Below are 21,069 nucleotides of genomic sequence, written 5' to 3' on the forward strand. Positions count from 1 at the left end.
GTTACAGAAGTAAACCTCTGTTTCCACGTGTCACACACTATTAACTGTGACAAGTCTTTCCCCCTTTCACCCCACAGTCCTTCTATTCACTCACACGTCTTAGTGAGCTCCTGTCACATGGAGCTCTGGGATTTTACACACTCTGACCTGGACTGGACTCTGTTAGTGCACTGAGGATGTCCATCTGCATCCACCACCATGAGTCACTCTCAACTATGGTCATTGGTCAGATATGCAACTGTGATTTGATAGATACATCATGGTGGAAACAAATTCAAGTCCATTGTTTATTTACTATTTTTAGTTCAGTGTGTGTGTGTGTTTTTTGTTTTTTTTAATACTTTGTTCAGGTGTCTAAGGTTACACAAAATGTGATACAAAATTATAATTATGTGAAATTATGTGATACTGAAAACAAGTAAGTATGGCAACACTAGAGGATCAATCCACCTTTGTACCATGAGTCACTCTCAACTATAGTCATTGTTTATTTACTATTTTTAGTTCAGTGTGTGTTTTTTGACTTTGTTCAGATGCCTATGGTGACACATGAGCAGTCTCATGATTGTTTTCACATTAAAACGTGACACAAAATTATAATTATGTGAAATTATGTGATATAGAAAACAAGTACAGCAACACAGGAGGATCACTCTACCTTTGTACATTTGTACCATGGCTTGTACACACCATTGGTATGGACAAATGGTAAGATACAATGCTACTGATTATGTTATCATTATAGTAGTTGTAGTAGGCTGGTGCCTAAAAGAGCATCATTTGGTCTAATCTCTGTGCGTGAAAGTCTACCAAGGTGGCCTCGCATCACTTCTAATCATGAATAATAAGTGAGCAGGGAGGGCATCTGTAGTCCTCCAGGGCTAAGCATGTGGCAGGATGAACTCTTGGAAGCGAGCTATGGGAGACAGATGAACTCACCTTGCAGATGAGCTATGGGAGACAGAAGACTTGAGTCACCTTTTTTATGCACAGCTGAGAGGAGTTTAGTCTCTATTTAGTCCTGTTGCATTCTCACAGCTGTTGCACATACCAGTAGTTCAGGCAAAAACAGAAGCAGCACTCTTCCAGTTTTTGACAAAAGCCTAAAAAGCCTGTTATTACTGGTGTTTTATTGCTCAAAATACTTAAAATTACTGTTAGCACGGCCACATCTCCACAGATCTTGACCTGATGAAGTCATCAGCTTGTCTGTATGCAGATAGATAACTGATACAAGCACTTGGTGGAACATCCTTAAAAAAAAATACATGATGCACCCCAAGATCTATGTGATCTACTTTTGCTCCTGTATCAATACTTTAGTACTTCATCCATTACTGCCTGTGTACGTTCTCACGTGTTCCATTTAAGTATTCCATGACCCACATCACTGCGAGTGTGTCTTCATGTGGATGTCAAAGCGGCTCTTCTGGATGTAACTCTTGGCACAGACTGGACAGCTGAAGGACTGTTGTCGTGTATGGATCCTCATGTGCTGGTTGACTTTACTCTTTTCTGTAAAACCCCTGGAGCAAACAGAACACCTGAATGGTCTCTCGCCTGTGTGCGTCTTCATATGTGCTTTGAGACTGTTGTCATATTTAAACGCTTTTGCACAAATCAAACAGCTGTAAGGTTTCTCTTCGGAGTGGATTCTCATGTGTATTGTGAGATTACCCTGTGTGCCAAACCCCTTTCCGCACACAGTACATTTGAATGGTGTCACTCCGGTGTGATAGGTCATGTGCTGTCTTAGTCGAGCCCGGTCTATGATGGCTTTGTCACAGATTGGGCATCTGAAAGGTCTCTCTCCTGTATGAGTTATCATGTGTTGTGTTAGATGACTCTTCACTATGAAATCTTTGTCACAAACTGAACACTTGTATGGTTTCTCTCCTGTGTGCGTCCTCATGTGTATCCGTAAAATACTTTTTTGCGTGAAGGCCTTAGAGCAGTAAGAACAGACAAAAGCTCGGTCCCCTGTGTGCGTCTTCATATGCAGTTTGAGAAGATGATCGGTTGAAAATTCCTTCGGGCAAAGCGAGCACTTGAATGGCTTTTCTTCTAAGTGTGTGTTCATGTGTGCTTTGAGACTGTTGTCGTACTTAAACCCCCTGTCGCAAACTGTACACCTATATGGTTTCTCTTCCGTGTGGATTCTCATGTGTACTTTAAGATTACACTTAGATACAAAATTCTTGGCACAGACTGAACATTCAAAGGGTCGCTCTCCAGTGTGCGTCCTCATGTGCGTCCTTAAGAACGTCAAGAAGCGATACACTTTCCCACAGTGAGGGCATTTGTGAGGTTTGGTTGGATCTGCAGCATCATTCCCCTCTCCACTAACGACGTCACTGGCAGCCAACTCCTGCAGCTGCTCACTGAGCTCTGTTTGTGGAGTAGGACTTTCAGCTGTCCAGGCCTCAGAGTCATCAGTTTCAGAGGAGTGTCCTTCACCTGGTTCTGCTCCGTCACCATCTTCCTCCTCTGCTTCATCCTCTTCCTCATCTTCACTCTTCACTATAACGCTGATGTATGGACACTCCAGGTTCACTTCCTCTTGTTCTTCTTTAATGTCACATTGAGCTGAATGGGTGACTTCCATTATCTGAACACCTGAAGGACAAATCACAGTAAAGCCATCACAACTTTGAACTTTATATCTGAACCTATTTTGAACTAGAGTAGGGCTGAGCAATTAATCCAATCAATTTAATTAACTGTTTTTAATAATCAAGATTTTGAAAAATTGCAAAATCATAAAATCAAGGACTATTATGAAACCAGTTTACTCCAGACTTTCTTGCGAGTTATTGTGCAATTAAACAATTGGCATTAATTTAAACTACTGAAATTAGACTATTTATCTATACAATTGAAATAAGAATGAAATTGTAAAGAGTGTCCCCGTTTGAAAGACGAGCAGTGACTGCTCTGAGTTTGATTAAAATCAATAAAAATCATAATCCCCAGTGTGTGCAAAAAAAATTGTATTTTATTTTGTTGACCATATCGCCCAGCCCTAGTTACTAGGGTTTTCAAGATATCGAAAATCAGATACTAAGCAATACTAAAACTATTACCAAAACTAAATACTCATTTAAGCAGGTATGGATACTAAAAAAAGTCACATTCACAGGACAGACATAAATAGCTTTAGGATGATCTTGAGCTGTATCAGAACAAGTATAAGACTACACAGACTAGTATACGCCCATGGACCACGATGGAGCCTACATGGACCACTGAGGGATTGCACAGATATAAGGCCACATGGCAAAATAAATTAAAGTACTTTAATTTAATATTGAAAATCATATTCTATTGTCTAAAGAAAGTGTTTTTAATTATCGTTTTATTGGAATTGGTGAAATTGAGTTTGAAATTTTAGTATCGTGACACCACTAATAAGCACCTCATCTAAATTATTATAACGTCATTTGGTGTAAGATTTATCCAACTTATCTGAAACTACACATTTTACAAAAGAAAACTGTAAAAGCAATATCTTGGGCCACATTTAACAGTCCCTCTGACTCTTTTTTCTACAAATATAAGCTTCTGAAACTCACACAGTGCAATTTATTCCACAACCCCTGTAGTTTTTAGACTCACTCCTGAAGAGAAGAAAAGAAAGTTGAAGTGTAGTAGTTTTAGTGTGGCATGCGAAGGTCCACAGGTTTGGAATGAGCAGAAATATTAAATTAATTCTGTGGTTGCCATGGTCAAGTCTTGGTGCTCTTGTGGCTGACTAGCTGACACACTGAGCAGTTTTTAAACCTTTTTTTCATTTCTATCTTACAATTGAACTTAATCATTTGGGACAGTTAGGACTATTGGATTGTGTGATTTGAGCAGTTTGTTTTTCCTGTATCTATGGTGACCATCCTTGGGGACAGCTCTGCCAATCAGCAAGCTCTAAAATCCTACAGACTTTTACACCAATATGGTAGAAGATGTTTCAGAGGAATCACTTCAACAGAATGACTCATCTTATCACCGACCCAAACAACAGAGTGGAGTGTGAGAGCGGCTTAGGAGTTGTGTCTCCAGAGCTCAACTGGCTCCCCCTGTAGGCTGCTCTGACTTGCTAATTTTTTTTCCTCATTGTTCATTTTTTAAAATAAATTAAAACTTCTAGAAAAATACAATGCACTTGGGCTGCACAATTTTGGTAAAAAAAACAACTAATTGTGTTTTTTTTCTGATGCATTGTGATTGTGATTCGATTTGCAATATATATTTAAAAAGTAGCATTCTGTTTCAGAGTACACAGTGTCAACAACTCCCTGATCATTGGGATGTGGAATGGGATAATCCAAGAATTCCATGCATTAAGAATGTGTTTGTGGAGATCTAAACTAAATTTTGTTGAAGAGGATATTCTATTAACTGTGCAGCCCTACAATTAATAAAAAATCCTATAGAGCTGATGGATTCTGAATAATGTAAACTTTTCAATTTGACAAGCCCTAGGTGTCAGCATATCAATATCTTGACGTGTACATTTATTCACAAAATGTAAACATTTGGTTTTCTTGGTCTCTCGTAGTTTTATAGGTAGGTAACAGTAATGGGGGTGCTCCATTTGCAAAATGTACTATCTTGTTATTTTGTAATAAACTAAAGTAATTACCAACTTACTCAAAAAACAAAGCAATTGTGACTTCTAGGGATGTCAAGATCATTTGGTTAATCTATTAAACTCGCCTTTGTGTAATATCTAATGTTTATGGTAGAGGGTCTGACCTCACGCACAGTAAGGATGCATGTTTAGCAATAAAAACACCTGTAATTGAACAAAATACCAGATAGATGAGTTTATAACTTTAATGCCATGCTGAAAATAACATCTCCATAGAGACAAGCAGGTAGTGGACCCTCTACCAGTTACATAGTGCACCTTTAAATAGATGAAATTGAGTATGTTGTATTTTACTTGAGATGTACTTTGCTTGAGTTGTACTTAAGTTAAGTTCTTGTTAATTGACTCCACTACACTTGAAAGTCAAATATAATATTTTCTGCTTCATCACATTTCTAAACAAATATTCCAAGTGCAAAGCACTTTGGTGGAGCAGTTTTCCACATCTTTTGTCCCATTTCAAGCCTCATATGATGACTCCAGAGACTGTCACATCTGATACAGATGTGCTGTTACAGACTCACAACAAAGACATTTTTTCCCTGTACCTGTTGTGGATGCAGTATCACTGATTCATCAGTTTGTTGTGACTTGGCTTGAATCAATTTGATCTTAAATCTAGTTTAGCTAAAATCCGTTTAAGCTTAAATTTATTTTGGGGGTCATTAAGGTAGATCTAACAAGTTTGCTTATTCTTGCTTTTATTTTGGACATAGTAGATATACAAAATATAGACTTTTAAAATGTATTTTTCCAGTGTAGCCATCATAACATAATATATCTCTCATCTTTCTAATCCAACTACATTTCAGTATTTTTGAAGCTGCAGAGTTATTACTCTGAAAACACTTACATTGGCTATGTGAACACACCAAAATCTGATTACCGGTATTATCTGATTTCTGGACTTTTAAGAATATTTAAATGGCATAAAACCTATTGTGCTTGTGTCTACTATATACAAGTCCACTGACCTCCGCATTAGAAAATGGCAGTGCCCAATGGGAGCTGACAAGCGATTAAAGATTGCTCAACCATGCACAAGTCACTGCAAATACAACTTCAGGTGACTAAATGAGTGAGGGAAACAACTATAACATGGTTAAAATCTCTGAAAAGTACATTTTGCCTAATAGGACCAGTTTAGACAATAACAATGATAAAAACTTTATTTAACATTTCTTACCATTTAATCATTTAGTGTAATAAGCTGGTTAATGTGACAACTTTTCAAACAGCCCATAGTAACACTGACCTGCAGAGGAGGACGGGATTCTAAGGTAGAATTTTCCTTTCAACTGGCAAATTGTTTATCGCTTTATGTTTGATAGCTCACTATTTACTAGGCCTATCCAAACTAAAACTGGCACAAAGTTCAATGCCTTCTTTGACAGCACAACACGATGTCATGATATGCACATGACGGCAGGGGGCTGTAGAACTCGGGGGTTTTGTAAGATATCCAAACTGAATATTGAATCTTATCATTATTTGTTTGGGATTGGCTCCACAGAACTGCCAACTTAATCTTATGTCTTATAGTTCTTTTAACTGACAAATTACATCTCTGGGGTTGAATAATGGCACAACTTTCTGAAGCCAGAGCAGACTTTGAACTTTGAGCCAGTTTTTGTTTCTCTGTAATTACTGGGCCTCTCCACATGAAAGAAAAACAGGCTCAAAGTTCAAAGTCTTCTCTGTCAGGATAAATAAACACAACGGACATACGTTTTACACAATAGCTTCAGAAAGTGGTGCCATTATTCAACCCCAAACAGTGATTGTTGTCAGTTGAAAGCACTTTAATCCAGCAAGATAAATATGGCATATTTGCAGAGCACACCCCTAACAAATAATAAAGTTCAACATGTGGACGTTATTTCTTACAAAAACATACATTTCCCATAAAGTTATATAGGCCTCTGCTCTCAATCTAAATTAAGACATTATTATAATATTATAGAATTTAAAATTCTTTACTTTCCAGATGTTTTTCAGACATATTTTCCCATAATGTCTATGGTAAAAGTAAAAAGAGACTAAAACTATACATCTTATTTGAGAAAAGGGGAATCCACTGATAGTATTTTGTATGTCCCTAATATGTCACCTTCTGTCTGTCTCTAAAACCTGGTTAGAAGTCGCAGGTTAATAATGGACTCAGACTTGAACTTTAACAGCCTCATCAAGTCAACATCTGCAGCTTTTTATCGTCAGAGAATGTTGGAAAAATCTAAGTCTAAGCCAGACTTGGAGAGAGTTATAAATGTGCTTGTCTCTAGTAGGTCAGACCACTGTAACAGCCTGCTCACTGTAAGACAGCTCCAGTACATCCAGAACTCTGCTGCTTGGATCCTGACCAGAACCAGGAAGTCAAAGTTCATATGTTTTGAGCTCAGGTCTCTGCACTGACTGTATAGATCATCAAACATAGCACATTCTAGGACCCATTAAAAATGAAAAGTTTCAACATTTGTGAATTTACCTTTTGACGGCATAATGTAAGGATACCTGGGTCTTGCCCCCATCTCAACATTATACAGTGTGATAGTACTGGTGCTTGGATTTCACGTTCATTTGTTCTTTTCAGATTAAAATGTAGTGTAAATTTTGACATTTAGGCTTTGAAGGAAATATCTGTATAAATGAACAAAAAAAAAAATTAATATTTGTGTGGTCCAAAACTGCCTGAACAATCTCATAGTGTCAAGTATGTTAAACTGACAACAATGACGCCTTTGAATAGCCTTGAGAGTAATAAAATCCTTTCAGTTCATTCGTGCTGAGAAGATGTTGAACTTTGTGCCAATTTGGTTTGGTCATGTGGTTAGGCCCATTTACACATCTAGAGCCTATTAATAATAAACCATCTGTTTTCTGACAGTCAAAAGGCAAATTAACTCTTGTTGTCTAAAATAAAGGCCTTACAGGTTAACAAGAAATGAAATAAAAAAAGCCAACATTTTTTATTTGAACCAGGTTTACCTCACAGCTGGGCAGGGAAGGGTTATGCATTATTTCTGATAGCACTTACAAAAACTGATTACAAAAAAATAAATCATTACTTTGCATTTATTGTAACGTAATGTAACGTTCATTTTTATTGTATTAAGAGAAATGAACATAGGTATACATGAAATCTTTCATTTCTGTTAGCTAAAATTTCTGTCTTCACTGAAAAAAAAAAAAATTGTCCAGCTGACAGAATTGAATCTTTATTTTATTTATGTTGGCTAACATGTTACATTCTGTGACCTGGTTTATGAAATCAAACTTTGTGAATGATAAATGGAAGGTGAGGTGGCCAAAGCAAATGAATAAATGAGCACTTTACATTAATTGTATTTTTTGGAGTATAGATAAACTTATATATATATATATATATATATATATATATATATTTTTTTTTTTTTTAATTATGCCCTCTTACCTGTGTAGCATGGGTCCTCTGGGCACCCACCGCCCACACTGGAAGAGAGAACACAAGGCTTTATGGGTAGGCCTATGAGTGCATATGACAGGTTTTAACATTTTTATAATACTTTACTGGTAAATATTTATCATAGTTTTACATGTGTCAAGTGTCAGCTTGTGAAGATTTAATTGAATAAATTAGTTTAATTACAGGAAGTAGCGCTTGGTTCAAACCAGAATCCCTCCATCTATGACATCAATACACAAAATTCCACCCAAAATTTTGGGGCAATTTAAGTGCGAAGAACAAATATTTTAACCATTTAAAGATAGGAGTGTTGTAATGATCATTTAATCGTCAAATCATTATTGTATTATCATTAAGTACTGTGTAAATTATCTGAGCTTTGACCCTTGTTTACTGTATGGTTGCTAGGTAACACTTATGGAATTATCTCTGCTAATGTCGTATCTGCTGCCCAGGTCCAACCAGGCAGAAAAATGCTAAACTTCATCAAAAATGTCAACCTAACCTTTTTTTTTAAGCAAAATTTAAACTCTTATTCTGACTGCTTAAGGAAATGTGCGGTCTAATCTGTCATATAAGGGAACATATGAACATATTAGCATATGACAATATCACCAATTTTGTTTTCTCATACTGGAATGTCAAAATAGCTATAACTCAATTTATAAAAAAAAAAAAAAAAAAAAAAAATCACTATGGTGTAAGATGAACTACCTCTGCTAAATAACAATGGCAAGAAAATTAATTGCAGGCTATTTTCTGATCTATGTTATGTTTCCTCATCAAAAACAGACCTGGAGTTGTGTTTGTTTCATTCACATACATTTAACACAAACCCTGCATATTTAGGTTGAGTTTTTCTCTCAAACAGAAAACCCTCTGTTTCACCTTGTGATGTCATGCGGTAATACAGGAAGTGCTCCACTGTGTTTTTAAACTCCATACAACTTCACTAAAAGCGTTAGGATGATTTCAACCCTAGAACTGCATATCTCCACTAAACAAAAAGTAAAAGGAGCTGTTAACTTGAAAACTATCACTACATCCCATCACAAGGTGGAACAGAACATTTTGAGCTTTGGAAATGTGGACAGACTAATAATAAAAGATTAGTCACACATGTGTGAATAAAACAAAACACAACTTCAGGTATGTTTTAGATAAGCTAACAACAATATAACATGGCTTAAAGCTGTCAAGAGTCAATTTTGCCAAATACAGAACCTTTAGACTTGAATAATATAAAGTAGGCCTGTATAAACTGCAGGCCTAAATATAATAGATTTAAGCCACGACTGTACCATGCCTATGCCAAAGGGCGCCACCTACGACATGGCCCTTATCCGGAGACACGCACACGGTTTGGTTTATTTGTCCCAGACTTTGGGCGTCAGGTTTTGGGTCAGTCTGCAGGGCTGTGTGCTGAGAGCGTCCTGCTGGAGCAGCTTTAAACTCACCTGTTGTCCCCGTGCTTCGGTTTGTTCGGCTCCTTCGGCTCCCACAGCTTCGGCTCTTGCTTCAGCTTCACTTGGGCCATGTTTCAGTGCGCTCTGTCCGCTTTCAGACTGCGCTTTGGGCCAAACAGTGGCGCAGGTCTGTTGGAGCGGCTGAAGCCGACGCCACTGCCGCAGCCTCCGTCTTCCTCTGTGTCTTCACGGTGGTTGGTGTCCAAAAGTAGCACATTACTTCCACCTGCTGGCGCATGGTGATTTCAGAGTTTTTCTATATAATGATGATCAGCACATAGTATGGAAGCCCGTTTCCGCCATGAAAAAAAAAATAAAAGCCCCACAGAAAGTCGAAATTACGAGTTTAAAACTCGTAATTATGAGTTTAAAACTCGTAATTATGAGTTTAAAACTCGTAATTATGAGTTTAAAACTCGTAATTACGAGTTTAAAACTCGTAATTTCGACTTTTAAAACTACTAATTATGAGTTTAAAACTCGTAATTAGGACTTTTAAAAGTATGAATTATGAGTTTATAACTCGTAATTTTGGGAATGTAACATTTACAAAAAGTGAACCTTATCAATTTTGATTAAATGAATTTGGTATTTTAATAATTTCCTCAATAAACCAGCGGGGTTGTGACCAGCTGGCACTCTGCTCAGACCAGGAAAACGAGCGCTCACAGACACAGAGCACAGCTCATGAGTGGTCAGAACAGCACTCAGGGCCCACTGATTTGTTCAAGACGCCAGAAACTTTACTGGAGCTTAATTTATTCATTTTTTAAAAGTATGTAGGTGATAAACATAACAGTCCTCCTCCTGTCTCCTCTGCTCTGTACACTCAGTTGCAGTGTGCTACAAGCTCAATTAAGACTTTAAAAGTTCTAATTACGAGTTTTAAACTCATAATTAGTAGTTTTAAAACTCATAATTACGAGTTTTAAACTCATAATTAGTAGTTTTAAAAGTCGAAATTACGAGTTTTAAACTCGTAATTACGAGTTTTAAACTCATAATTACGAGTTTTAAACTCATAATTACGAGTTTTAAACTCATAATTACGAGTTTTAAACTCATAATTACGAGTTTAAAACTCGTAATTTCGACTTTCTGTGGGGCTTTTATTTTTTTTTTCATGGCGGAAACGGGCTTCCATAACATAGACTTAGTCCTATCCCCCAAAGTTTTATTTAGGTTCATGTCATGTGCTAATTTCTTACTCTGCGTTTTGTTGCTAGCCTAGCAAAAGTAACCTACAGATAAAGGAGCCACAAAAAAAAAAAAAAAAAAAAAAAAAAAAAACTTACAGAGGGGGCATTACACTTCTATGGGGTATTAAATGCTAGCACATAACATAGTTAGAACATCATATTACCTTTTATTGTTTGGAAAATGCGACGGAAACAAAGTATTAGCATGTTTATATGTTTTACGTTCGTTTTTGACGCTCTGGGTCAAAGGTCATTCTCCCTTCAGAACGTTATCATATTACAATCGGGATGTTTTCCACTAATCTCATCAGGTGTGTGAATCTGATTTGTTTTGTTTTGGTATGTTTTTGTTGGATTATTATTTTATTTTATTTTATTTTATTTTATTTTTTTGAAGGTGATGTGCCACCTTCAAAAACTTACTGGCCTTAAAAGGGTTCATATTACGCTATTTCCTGATGTATGTTATGTCTCTACTAAACAAAGGGTAAAAAGTAACAGTTATCTTGAAAATTGCTTCATGACATCACAACAGAGCATTTTGAGTTTTGTAGATGTAGACAGACTAATAAGGATTACTCATGTGTGAATGAAACAAAACACAACTCCAGATATGTTTTTGATAAGGTAACAACATTAAAACATGGCTTAAAGCTCACAAGAGTCAATTTTATGTAATATAGCCCAACCATAACCCTTTAAGTAAAAGTGTTAAAATGTACTTACAAGTAAAAAAAAGTGAAAGTATTTCACAGATTTTGAGAACTATTTAAAGCATCAAAGAATTGTACTGAATTTTATTCTATAGATGCAACTGATTTAATAACTTCTCTATTTATTTTATTGTTATATTTCGGCTAAGGCCCAGACTTGCACTCTGGTCATATCCCTAAACTTACTTTATACTTTAAGTCTATTCCAGTGGAGTAGAACATACAGTTGAAACCTTAAGTTTACATACCCTATATAAAAATCACACATATGCTTTTTTCTTCGCTGTCTGATATGAAATCAGACAAAACCTTTCCTGGTTTAGGTCAATTAGGATTACCTAAAGAGAGAAGGATGATTTTTTTGTTTTTTTTGTTTGTTTATTGACAACATTAGATATCATGGACGTATTTGATTTGACACCTGAAACACACTGCTTTCTGCAACATCATGGTAAAGTCAAAAGAAATCAGCCAAGATATCAGGAAGAGAATTTAGGTCTGCATAAGCCTGAACAGATGAACTGCACCCAAGGATGAACCAAACTATTATATGCAAATATAAACACTGTGGGAATGTCCAGCCATCATACTGCTCAAGAAGGAGAAGGGTTCTGTGTCCCAGAGATGAACGTGCTTTGGTTCAAAATGTGCAGATCAACCCAAGAACAAAAGCAAAAGACCTTGTGAAAATGCTGCTGAAGCTGATAAAAGTTTAATTTTCATTAATTAAGGCCCCTCTGCCAGGAAGAAGCCATTACTCAAAAAACAAAAAAGACACACTTTGCAAATGCACACAGGGTCAAAGACCTTAATTTTTGGAGACCAGGAGACCAAGGCAATGGTACCTGTGGGGAAGCTGGCCCAATGTGGTCCATTTAGGAGGCAGACTCAGAAAAAATCGCAATTAAAGATATTTATTGCAGTTCACCATGGAAAAATTATACATATTTACAAAAATTAACAGTGCTCAACAAAAGCAACCGAAATTAAAGGAAAACATGTACCCAGCTACATTGATTCTCCAAAAGATTGACTTGCCCTGCTTATCTGCCCTCTCAAACCAGAAACACCTCCCCCAGGTAAACACCATTTACTTCACAGATACGGTATGTACAACTTTAGCAGGATCTCATAATACACTGCGTACTTATGAGGGTCTAAATCCATTTAACTCAAGTGTTTAAAATGAAACTATAAACACTTAAACACTGAAACAAAATACACAAAGACAAAAAAAAGAACTTAACCCAGTTTTCCCCTCCACATGGTCCGGCCCATGACCACACCCAAGGCTTTAAAAATGGTTAGAATCAGGTAAGAATAGGTGCATATATGTTGTAACTGAAGGTAAAAGAATTGAATACATTTAACCAAATAAAATATCTTTAAGGTCATAGGTTTATGTGTGGCGATTAACTTAAAAGTAGACTAACTAAAAGACTAAACAAAACAAACCCAGGATAGTTATGTTTAGCGTTTAGTTGTGTATTGAAAAGTTATTGGAAATGAACAAATGTGTGAATATAAACCAAATTATGGTGATATTAAAGGGACAAAGGCCCTCTTTGTAACAGTAACAAATACTAATGAAATATATTTAAACTTCTGACTCTGAAGAAGGTAATGAAAAATTGTGAAAAATTAAACAATCCTTCTCTCATTACTTTGGCATTTAGCAAATAGAAAAAAAATTAGCATTCCTAATTGACCTAAAAAATGTGATTTCATGTCAGACTGAGAAAAAAAAGAGTACGTGTCTTTTTATCTAGTATATGTAAATAGTTAACAGCAACCTATTACATTTTTTTTTAAGTAGTTTGGCAATTCCAGAGCAGAAAACATCCAGATGTAGGTCCATGGAATTTAAAAAACAGTGGAGCACTTCCTGTATTGCCACATGACATCACAAGGTGGAAGAGTTTGTGGAAGAGTTGTTTTCTATTTAAGAGAACTCATCCTAAATATGCAGGTTTCGTAGTAGCACATCAACCCTTAGTGTCACTCATGACTGTCCCATTCAAAGCCTCTATACTGTGTATTTGTTCTGTAGAGATGGACAATTCCTGGCTGAAAATATCCAAATTATTGTATTGAAGGTGTATGGAGGTTAAAATACAGTGGAGCACTTCTTGAATTACTGCATAACATCACAAGGCAGAACAGAGTGTTTTCCATTTGAGAGAAGAACTCAGCATAACTTCTGTGAATGAAATAAAACAACTCCAGGTATGTTTTTGTAATGCGGAAACATAACAGATAAGAGCCTTCACTATCTTGCTTGTCTTAAACACACCTACTGAAATGCACTCTTTGACGGCAAGTCTGTCTGGATCACTAATTGAATTTTTAAAATCAATTGGCCTAGTCCTAGCCTACGGATGTTATTAAATATATTTAAGGGCCTATATACAGCAAATATGGGGAAATACTTGTGTCGAATAAGGGTCAAATATTCAGATTTGTATATACAAGTGGGAAGATCAAATAAAGTAAATGTATTATACAAGAGGCAATGGTATTAGGAAATACAATGCACAGATGAAAATGATTTGACATAATAGGCTTTTGTGTTTAACTGACACTTCAGACAAGATTTGAGCCAGCAACCTTTCAGCCACAACCTCCAATATTTGTTTTGCTGTTGTTGCTGATAACACATTTGCCAGTGTTGACAGGCCTTTTAATAGGGACTGGCTAGTCAGGAAAAAAGACACATCTGATGTATACCAGAGAATTGATCAATGTCTAACCAATAACACCCCCCCAGCTATCACCGACAAATTAGAAATGGTCTTTGGGTCTCATTTAGTGGTGCAAATTACAACACAAAAACATAAATCCCAAGATATGACAAAAAGGGCACTTAGTAAAAATCTGTCAAATTATGAATTGTTTGTGGCAACCCTTTAATAAAAATGCAGCATCTAGGTATGTCCAATATATGAATAAAGGAGGCTATAATAGGCCAATGTTGTAATAAACTGTCTAAGATGGCATAGAGGAGGGTGAATATGGGTAAAGTGAGATAGTTAAGTTTGATTCTTTTTATTTAAAATTTTACTTTAATATATTAACATAGTCTACAAGTAAGCACAAGCTAAAATACCATGACAATAATAAATAATGCTTTATCTTCGTCTTATCCACAGCCTATGGGCTCGCACCACACAAACCCCCATGACCACCTCTGGGCTTCAAGCGTCTTGTCATTAGGGATGTTTAAAATGCCGACATCCTCGCCTGAAATGTGGCCGAAACGAGCCCGAGAACAGCCAAAACAGCCCGAGAACGAGCCCGAGAACAGCCAGATGAGCCCGAGAACAGCCAGGCGGTCCCAGATCACGCAGAGCTCCGGTAACAAGTCGAGTTCAATTGTTGCACTGAACAAAAGTTTGTGAATGCACTCCCTACACACCACAGACTGACATCACATCACGAGAGCCAACACTACAGCTCGCAATAAAGTTTACATCCTTAGGCCTGATCTGTGGTGAAAATGACCAGCGCATGAAAACCATAGAGGCTAATCAAGTGTCCGTGTTGTACAACTGGGCCCTTTTATACCATCATAGATGCTTCAAATCTGCCAGAACAACGTGTATACCGTAGGGAGGGGGGTAGATGGGTAGATGGATAGCTGATTGGACCCGATGTTTTTAATGTCCAGGAGCGCACCTCCCTCTTCTGTCAGTCAGTCGTCAGTGCACGTGTTCTCATCACAGGTTAGTCCCTTCAGCACCTCGCTCATCTTAAGCACACATATTGAAATGCACCGTTTCACGGCAACTCTCCATCTGAGTCAATAACTTTTTTTTTTTTTTAATGAATAGGCCAAGTCCTAGGCCTATGCATGATAATGTTATTAACATATTGTGTTGGATAACCACATGTTATGGTCTAATCTTTCAACCCCTGCACTATCTTGCACCGTTATCCCGCTAGAGCTAGACCGATAGTTAATTATAAATTATGATGTCAATGCAATATCTGCACACACTTTTACCATGGAGCCATTAAAATAACTTTTGCGCGCATCTGTGCCACTGTGGCCAGAGCGCAACAGTGAAGCAGCAGCCTACAAGTCAAAGTTCTCACCAAACCTCGTGGACCCTAATTATCAGGCTACTGAAGAAGCAACTGTCAGTTTGTAGCCTATTTGAAGGGACGGTGTCTGCATTGTGTTTGTGGACGTGTTGTGGAGAGAAAAGCAGGAGGATGCGCTGGGCTCTGCTCCTCATTGGCTGCCTCTCGGGCTCCTCTAGCAGATGGGCGGAGGCTCACGGCAAATGGCTCTTCTGAGGAGAGGATGGAGGAACAGGGAAAGTAGAGGCGCTTCTACACCGGCAACAGACGACGCGAGCCGCAGGAGAGGACAGCGCACCTCTCGATCGTGTGTATGAGCCCGCGGACAATGACCCAAAAAGAGACAGTTGTTCTGCTGAAGGTAAGCGCCGTGCTCGCTCCATAGAGCTAATAGTGAAGATGATGAGCCTCATCATGTGTGTGGAGGGTGGGGGTGGAGAGTTACATAAGAGCTCCATCATGGTCTTTAAGACAAACATCAGCTCCTTGTAGATGTGGGTTTGGGAAAGCCTCTACCGGCCGCTGTCTGAGTGTAAGGCGACCGCTGGTGCTTTAATGCGCAGGGGAACATAGAGTCTCTGCCGCAGGCCTGAAGCCCGTCTCCCGAGTGTCCACTGAGCTAGCGTCATGTTGCCTCCAGCTGCACAGATTGTGATTGTGTGAGGTGTGCGTCGCCTTCATTTCCATGACAACCTGTGGATTTAGGGGCACGGTGTGCGTAAAGGGGCCAGGTGTCTCCGGGGCCCGGGGCCACTGCGCTGTATGGGCCAGGCTGAGCCTCTGGGGTCACGTGACAGACGCGAGGATAACACAGGCCCAGGACAGGTGCAGTCACAGGTCCAGAGTTCGACTCACTTCCCTGCGTGCTTAGGCCTACATCTTTAAGCCACACGCAGCGCTCATATCTTGTGCGTCATTCCACTGGTTGCACTTTTTTATGGCTAACCGTTATATGTGGGCTTGGTGTAGGCCCTATGCTACTAGAATATCAGTTCGTGACTGTTATGGCATCATATTCATCGGCAATGAGCGTGCATAGTTAGAGTATAGTCCCTGCGGTGTAAACATCATACACTATACCCAAAACTACACCAGAAGTACAGCAGTGTGGTGCCTATGATATGCCTAGTGCTGCTGTGTGTTGCCATGGAGATGAGCACTGGCCTCCTCACAGTCCCTGTCAGTCTCAGTCAAGACTGAGAGTGTTCTCTCACTCTGGGCTGAGTGATGTCTAGCCTGACACTACCTCAGCCCATGCCCACAGAGGCCCCCCAGAGAGTGGCAACAGAGCCAATCACACCTACACATTGTCTGAGTAAAGAAAGAGTTTGAATCCATTGGCTACATCACAACATGGTGATGTAGACAATGGATTCATTTGTGAATGGCAAAGGCTGCTCAATGCTGCACTTATACAAAGAAGGGTAATATAAACATGATTTCTGTATTCCACAGGCTTAAAGATTCCAGACCCCCATGGAGCAGGATGTGGAGACCCCAGCGATCATACGACCTTCCAAGTTACCCAAGCAGGCCCGCGAAGACCTGCCCAAGCAACTGGCCGAGATGGATCGAGCCAAGAAGATCCAGCGCTACGTACAGAAGGACGGCAAGTGCAATGTGCACCATGGAAACGTGCGTGAGACATACCGCTACCTGTCAGACATTTTCACCACCCTGGTGGACCTCAAGTGGAGGTTTAACCTCTTCATCTTTGTACTGGTCTACACGGTCACCTGGCTGTTCTTCGGTCTGATGTGGTGGCTCATTGCGTACCTACGAGGGGACTTGGACCATGTGGCAGACAATCAGTGGATTCCCTGTGTGAACAATCTCAATGGCTTTGTGTCTGCCTTCCTCTTCTCCATCGAAACTGAGACCACCATTGGCTACGGCTACCGAGTCATCACTGACAAGTGTCCTGAGGGCATCGTGCTGCTGCTGGTCCAGTCCGTGCTGGGCTCTATTGTCAACGCCTTCATGGTGGGCTGCATGTTTGTCAAGATTTCACAGCCAAAGAAACGTGCTGAAACACTAGTGTTTTCCTCCAACGCCGTCATCTCCATGAGAGACAGCCGGCTGTGCCTGATGTTCCGTGTAGGGGATCTCCGAAACTCACACATAGTGGAGGCCTCCATCAGAGCCAAGCTCATCAAGTCCAAGCAGACCAAGGAGGGCGAGTTTATCCCACTCAACCAGACAGACATCAACGTGGGCTACAACACTGGAGATGACCGCCTCTTTCTTGTCTCTCCACTCATTATCTGCCACGAGATCAACCAGCACAGCCCTTTCTGGGAGATCTCCCAGGCTCACCTGGCCAAGGAGGAGCTGGAGATAGTTGTCATCCTGGAGGGCATGGTGGAGGCCACAGGTGGGAGTATCACTGCTCATATGACAAATACATGGTTAACATAAACAGTCAGAAAAGAGCTCTACAGCAGAGCTCAGAGACTCTGATCCACGGCATGTCACAGTCGTGGGGTCTCATTTATATAACTTTATGTGGAACTCTTTAATGTACATATAGATAAAACACATATACTTCTGTCTAATTTCTCAGAGCGCCAACACAAATATTTGGCCATTTTTGCACGGCGCATTTCCATGTCAAGTTGTCTTTTTATAAATCACGAACTTAGCATGGACAGTATTTGTAACATTTTTGTACATACACACACTTTATAAATAAGACTCCCTGCTCTATCAGTGTGCAGTGCTACAGACAAACCATCTGCTGAACTGTGAAATAATACAATGATTCTACTCTGATTGGTGAGTGACGAAAAGACTCCAATAATAGCCCAGAGATGGGCTCACAGCTGTGCCCCACATGTATCTGGGGACTCCACTGGAACATGAACAGCAAGCACTTTATATACTCTACAACAGGGCTATTCAACTACATTTTCCTGAGGGCTATGGCCTCTGGAGCAGAGGTACACAACACATCACCACCTTTAACACAATTTGGGGTCTCACAAAATGTCCCAAACACTAGGTCTGTTGCGATAATAGCTATAAAATAACTATTTCTATGTTAGATTTTTGCAAAATCTGGTGGAAGGTAGGCTGCTGGATTAGATTGCTCGGAGGACCTAATCTGGCCCCGGGACATTACAACAAATGCAAGCACACAGGGTGAGGGCACATACATACACACACAGTACGAGGGCACACGCACACAGAGACACATACAGGGTGAGGGCCGGCTTGTGGTTACTATTGGAACCCTTGGCACTCTCATTCACGTGTCCCAATTACACATAGCCTGTTCTTTGGGCTTCCTGGGTTCCATTGGTCTGATGAAGCATGTGTGTGTTGCAGGGATGACGTGCCAGGCGCGCAGCTCCTATGTGAGCAATGAGATCAAGTGGGGCTATCGCTTCACTCCGGTGCTTACTCTGGAGGACGGCTTCTATGAGGTGGACTACAACAGCTTCCACAACATCTACGAGACCAACACACCTAGCTGCAGCGCCAAGGAGCTGGCTGAGCTGACAAATCGTGCACGCCTGCCTCTCACCTGGTCCATGGCCAGTAAACTGAGCCAGCAGGGCCTGGAGGAGTCCCGGGACCCAGAGGAGAGCTCCCTGGAGCCATACACTGATGACAAGAGCCAGACAGAGCGTAATGGGGACATCTCCAAAATGGAGAGTGAGTCCAAGGTGTAGCGAACTTAGGGATACAAGTCTGCTGCTGACTGCCCCAGCACAACTCTGCCCCCTATAGGCCTCTGCGGAGAATGACAGTAGTGTTTGGAGTGCCCTCTAAACACAAAACAAACATTACTCTAGCCCTTTAAAGTTATAACACAAAATTAAATATATTATCTAAAAGCACAGATAAGTGTGAGGTGACAACTCCCGTAACTGAATCCAAAATGTCAGTCACACTTCAATACAAACAACTCAAATGCCTTTTCTCATTTCTCAAATGGGGAGAGGGGAAACCTGTGAACTATTCCCACATCTGAACCAATATCCAATATTGTTCTCCAGAGAGAACAAGTTTAGTCTCCCATCAATGAGAAAGTTAGTCCTTATCAAGCTTATCTCAATATCTGGAGATGGGTCCTCAGATGCTGTACTGGACGCAGGGAAGGATGGACATGTTTCCCTATTGGGACAATTACTTTACGCTTAATGATTGGGATGTTTAGTATTATTGTGCTCTGTGTGCAGCAACGAGTACTGCTATCTGTGTACAGGGCTTGCTCCGCTCCACACACACACCTTGGAAAAACCAGCCAGAGGCTCCCCAGGACACATGGAGGTCCATGGATCTGAGGCACACACTGAACTGAGAGAATGGGGCAGTTGCATGTTGACATCTGATGTCCTCGGATTGAGATTATTTTTGTTATGGAGAATTTCAATGGGCATTGACATAGGTATTTTTGTATATAATGACTGGATTTTGACTCATGGTTTGGTTTGTATAGTGAATATTTGACAGTTTGATACAGATTACTTTAGGTTAGTTCTGTAAATCCCTGCCTTACTGTGTAGAAATCTTGTTTTTCACAAATATACACGCATGTATTCAATAACCTGTTTTAGTTTATGTTCATATGTGTAAATAGTGTTGATAAGAATAGTGCCATATGAGCATATCACCAATGGATGCAAATGCGTGTTCTGTTCTTTTTGATGCCACAATGGTAACAGTGTAGTGCAGTCCTCCTGAAGCCATCCGCTCCCAAACTGACCCTTTAACACTTTTGCACAGCTGGGGCCTTCGCTTCACTTTCCCTCCAGAACACTTCTTTTATCGGCTACAATAAACTCAATGATTATGCACCTGCAGCATCCCTCTCTTCCTTTAGTGTACTGCTGTAGCCCTGACGACCAGCAGAGGGCGCCACACCTCAGTGGATTTGGTTCCTGGAAAACAGCACTTGGAAATAGCAGTTTTGCATTCGAACTTGTCACAACAAAAGCTGCCTCACATCAAAAGCAGAACACCAAGGCAGTCAGAACTAGGCCTGTCACCATAATTACTAGATCGCCTTACCATTCAATATATAAAATTTACAATATATTTTGAGGCTCTATCGTTATTGTGTACATTTTATTTGAAAAGTATGGAGATTGTTGCCACTTTTTATGTATGAAGGTCAGATTTGAGCTGCAGAGGGCAGAATATATAACTTTTATTGCTGAGTATTAGTTAATTCCAATATTCATTTGTTGCAGCTCATGCCTTCTAATGATGAAGTGTATTTAAAAATTGTTTTACTGGGATTATCCTGCTTGTGTCAGTGGCATAAAGTAGTTTCAGTATTATCATTTATTGCAATATTTCTGTGTAGCAACTTTTCGTCCTTTGAAAATATGTAATTGTGACAGGACTAGTCTGAACTCTGAAGAACTACTATAGGGAACATGTCACCCAATGCCATGGAATTAAAAAGGTTCATTCTAAAATATTAATGTACACTTATTTAAAATTATTTTGCAAATACAATTAAAAGATGCCAAAAGAAACCTAGTAGCAAGAGGAATCATGTGGAAGTTTA

General features: G+C 39.5%; 2 protein-coding genes across 2 annotated transcripts; one reads left to right on the forward strand and one right to left on the reverse strand.

The window, feature by feature from the left end:
* Positions 1-524: 524 nt before the first annotated feature.
* LOC117381397 (zinc finger protein OZF-like) lies at positions 525-9,781 on the reverse strand. The gene is made up of 3 exons (XM_033978360.2): positions 9,545-9,781; positions 8,076-8,113; positions 525-2,616 (listed from the first exon to the last, which is right to left on the reverse strand). Exons 1-3 carry the CDS (start codon positions 9,622-9,624, stop codon positions 1,388-1,390), a joined length of 1,347 nt encoding a protein of 448 aa, XP_033834251.2. The 5' UTR covers positions 9,625-9,781; the 3' UTR covers positions 525-1,387.
* A 5,859-nt stretch (positions 9,782-15,640) lies between these two features.
* LOC117381303 (G protein-activated inward rectifier potassium channel 2-like) lies at positions 15,641-21,036 on the forward strand. The gene is made up of 3 exons (XM_033978241.2): positions 15,641-15,909; positions 17,004-17,922; positions 18,876-21,036. Exons 2-3 carry the CDS (start codon positions 17,025-17,027, stop codon positions 19,220-19,222), a joined length of 1,245 nt encoding a protein of 414 aa, XP_033834132.1. The 5' UTR covers positions 15,641-15,909; positions 17,004-17,024; the 3' UTR covers positions 19,223-21,036.
* Positions 21,037-21,069: the final 33 nt, after the last annotated feature.

The sequence above is a fragment of the Periophthalmus magnuspinnatus genome, chromosome 14 (genome assembly GCF_009829125.3).
Source record: "Periophthalmus magnuspinnatus isolate fPerMag1 chromosome 14, fPerMag1.2.pri, whole genome shotgun sequence".
Taxonomy (NCBI): domain Eukaryota; kingdom Metazoa; phylum Chordata; class Actinopteri; order Gobiiformes; family Gobiidae; genus Periophthalmus; species Periophthalmus magnuspinnatus.

Excerpts from the sequence above, each read along its gene's own strand:
- LOC117381303 (XM_033978241.2), top strand. The coding sequence starts at position 17,025 with ATGGAGCAGGATGTGGAGACCCCAGCGATCATACGACCTTCCAAGTTA. Across the intron at positions 17,923-18,875 it reads GGGCATGGTGGAGGCCACAG|GGATGACGTGCCAGGCGCGC; the intron begins GTGGGAGTATCA and ends TGTGTGTTGCAG.
- LOC117381397 (XM_033978360.2), bottom strand. The coding sequence starts at position 9,624 with ATGGCCCAAGTGAAGCTGAAGCAAGAGCCGAAGCTGTGGGAGCCGAAG. Across the intron at positions 8,114-9,544 it reads CCGAAGCACGGGGACAACAG|TGTGGGCGGTGGGTGCCCAG; the intron begins GTGAGTTTAAAG and ends TCTCTCTTCCAG. Across the intron at positions 2,617-8,075 it reads AGAGGACCCATGCTACACAG|GTGTTCAGATAATGGAAGTC; the intron begins GTAAGAGGGCAT and ends TTTGTCCTTCAG.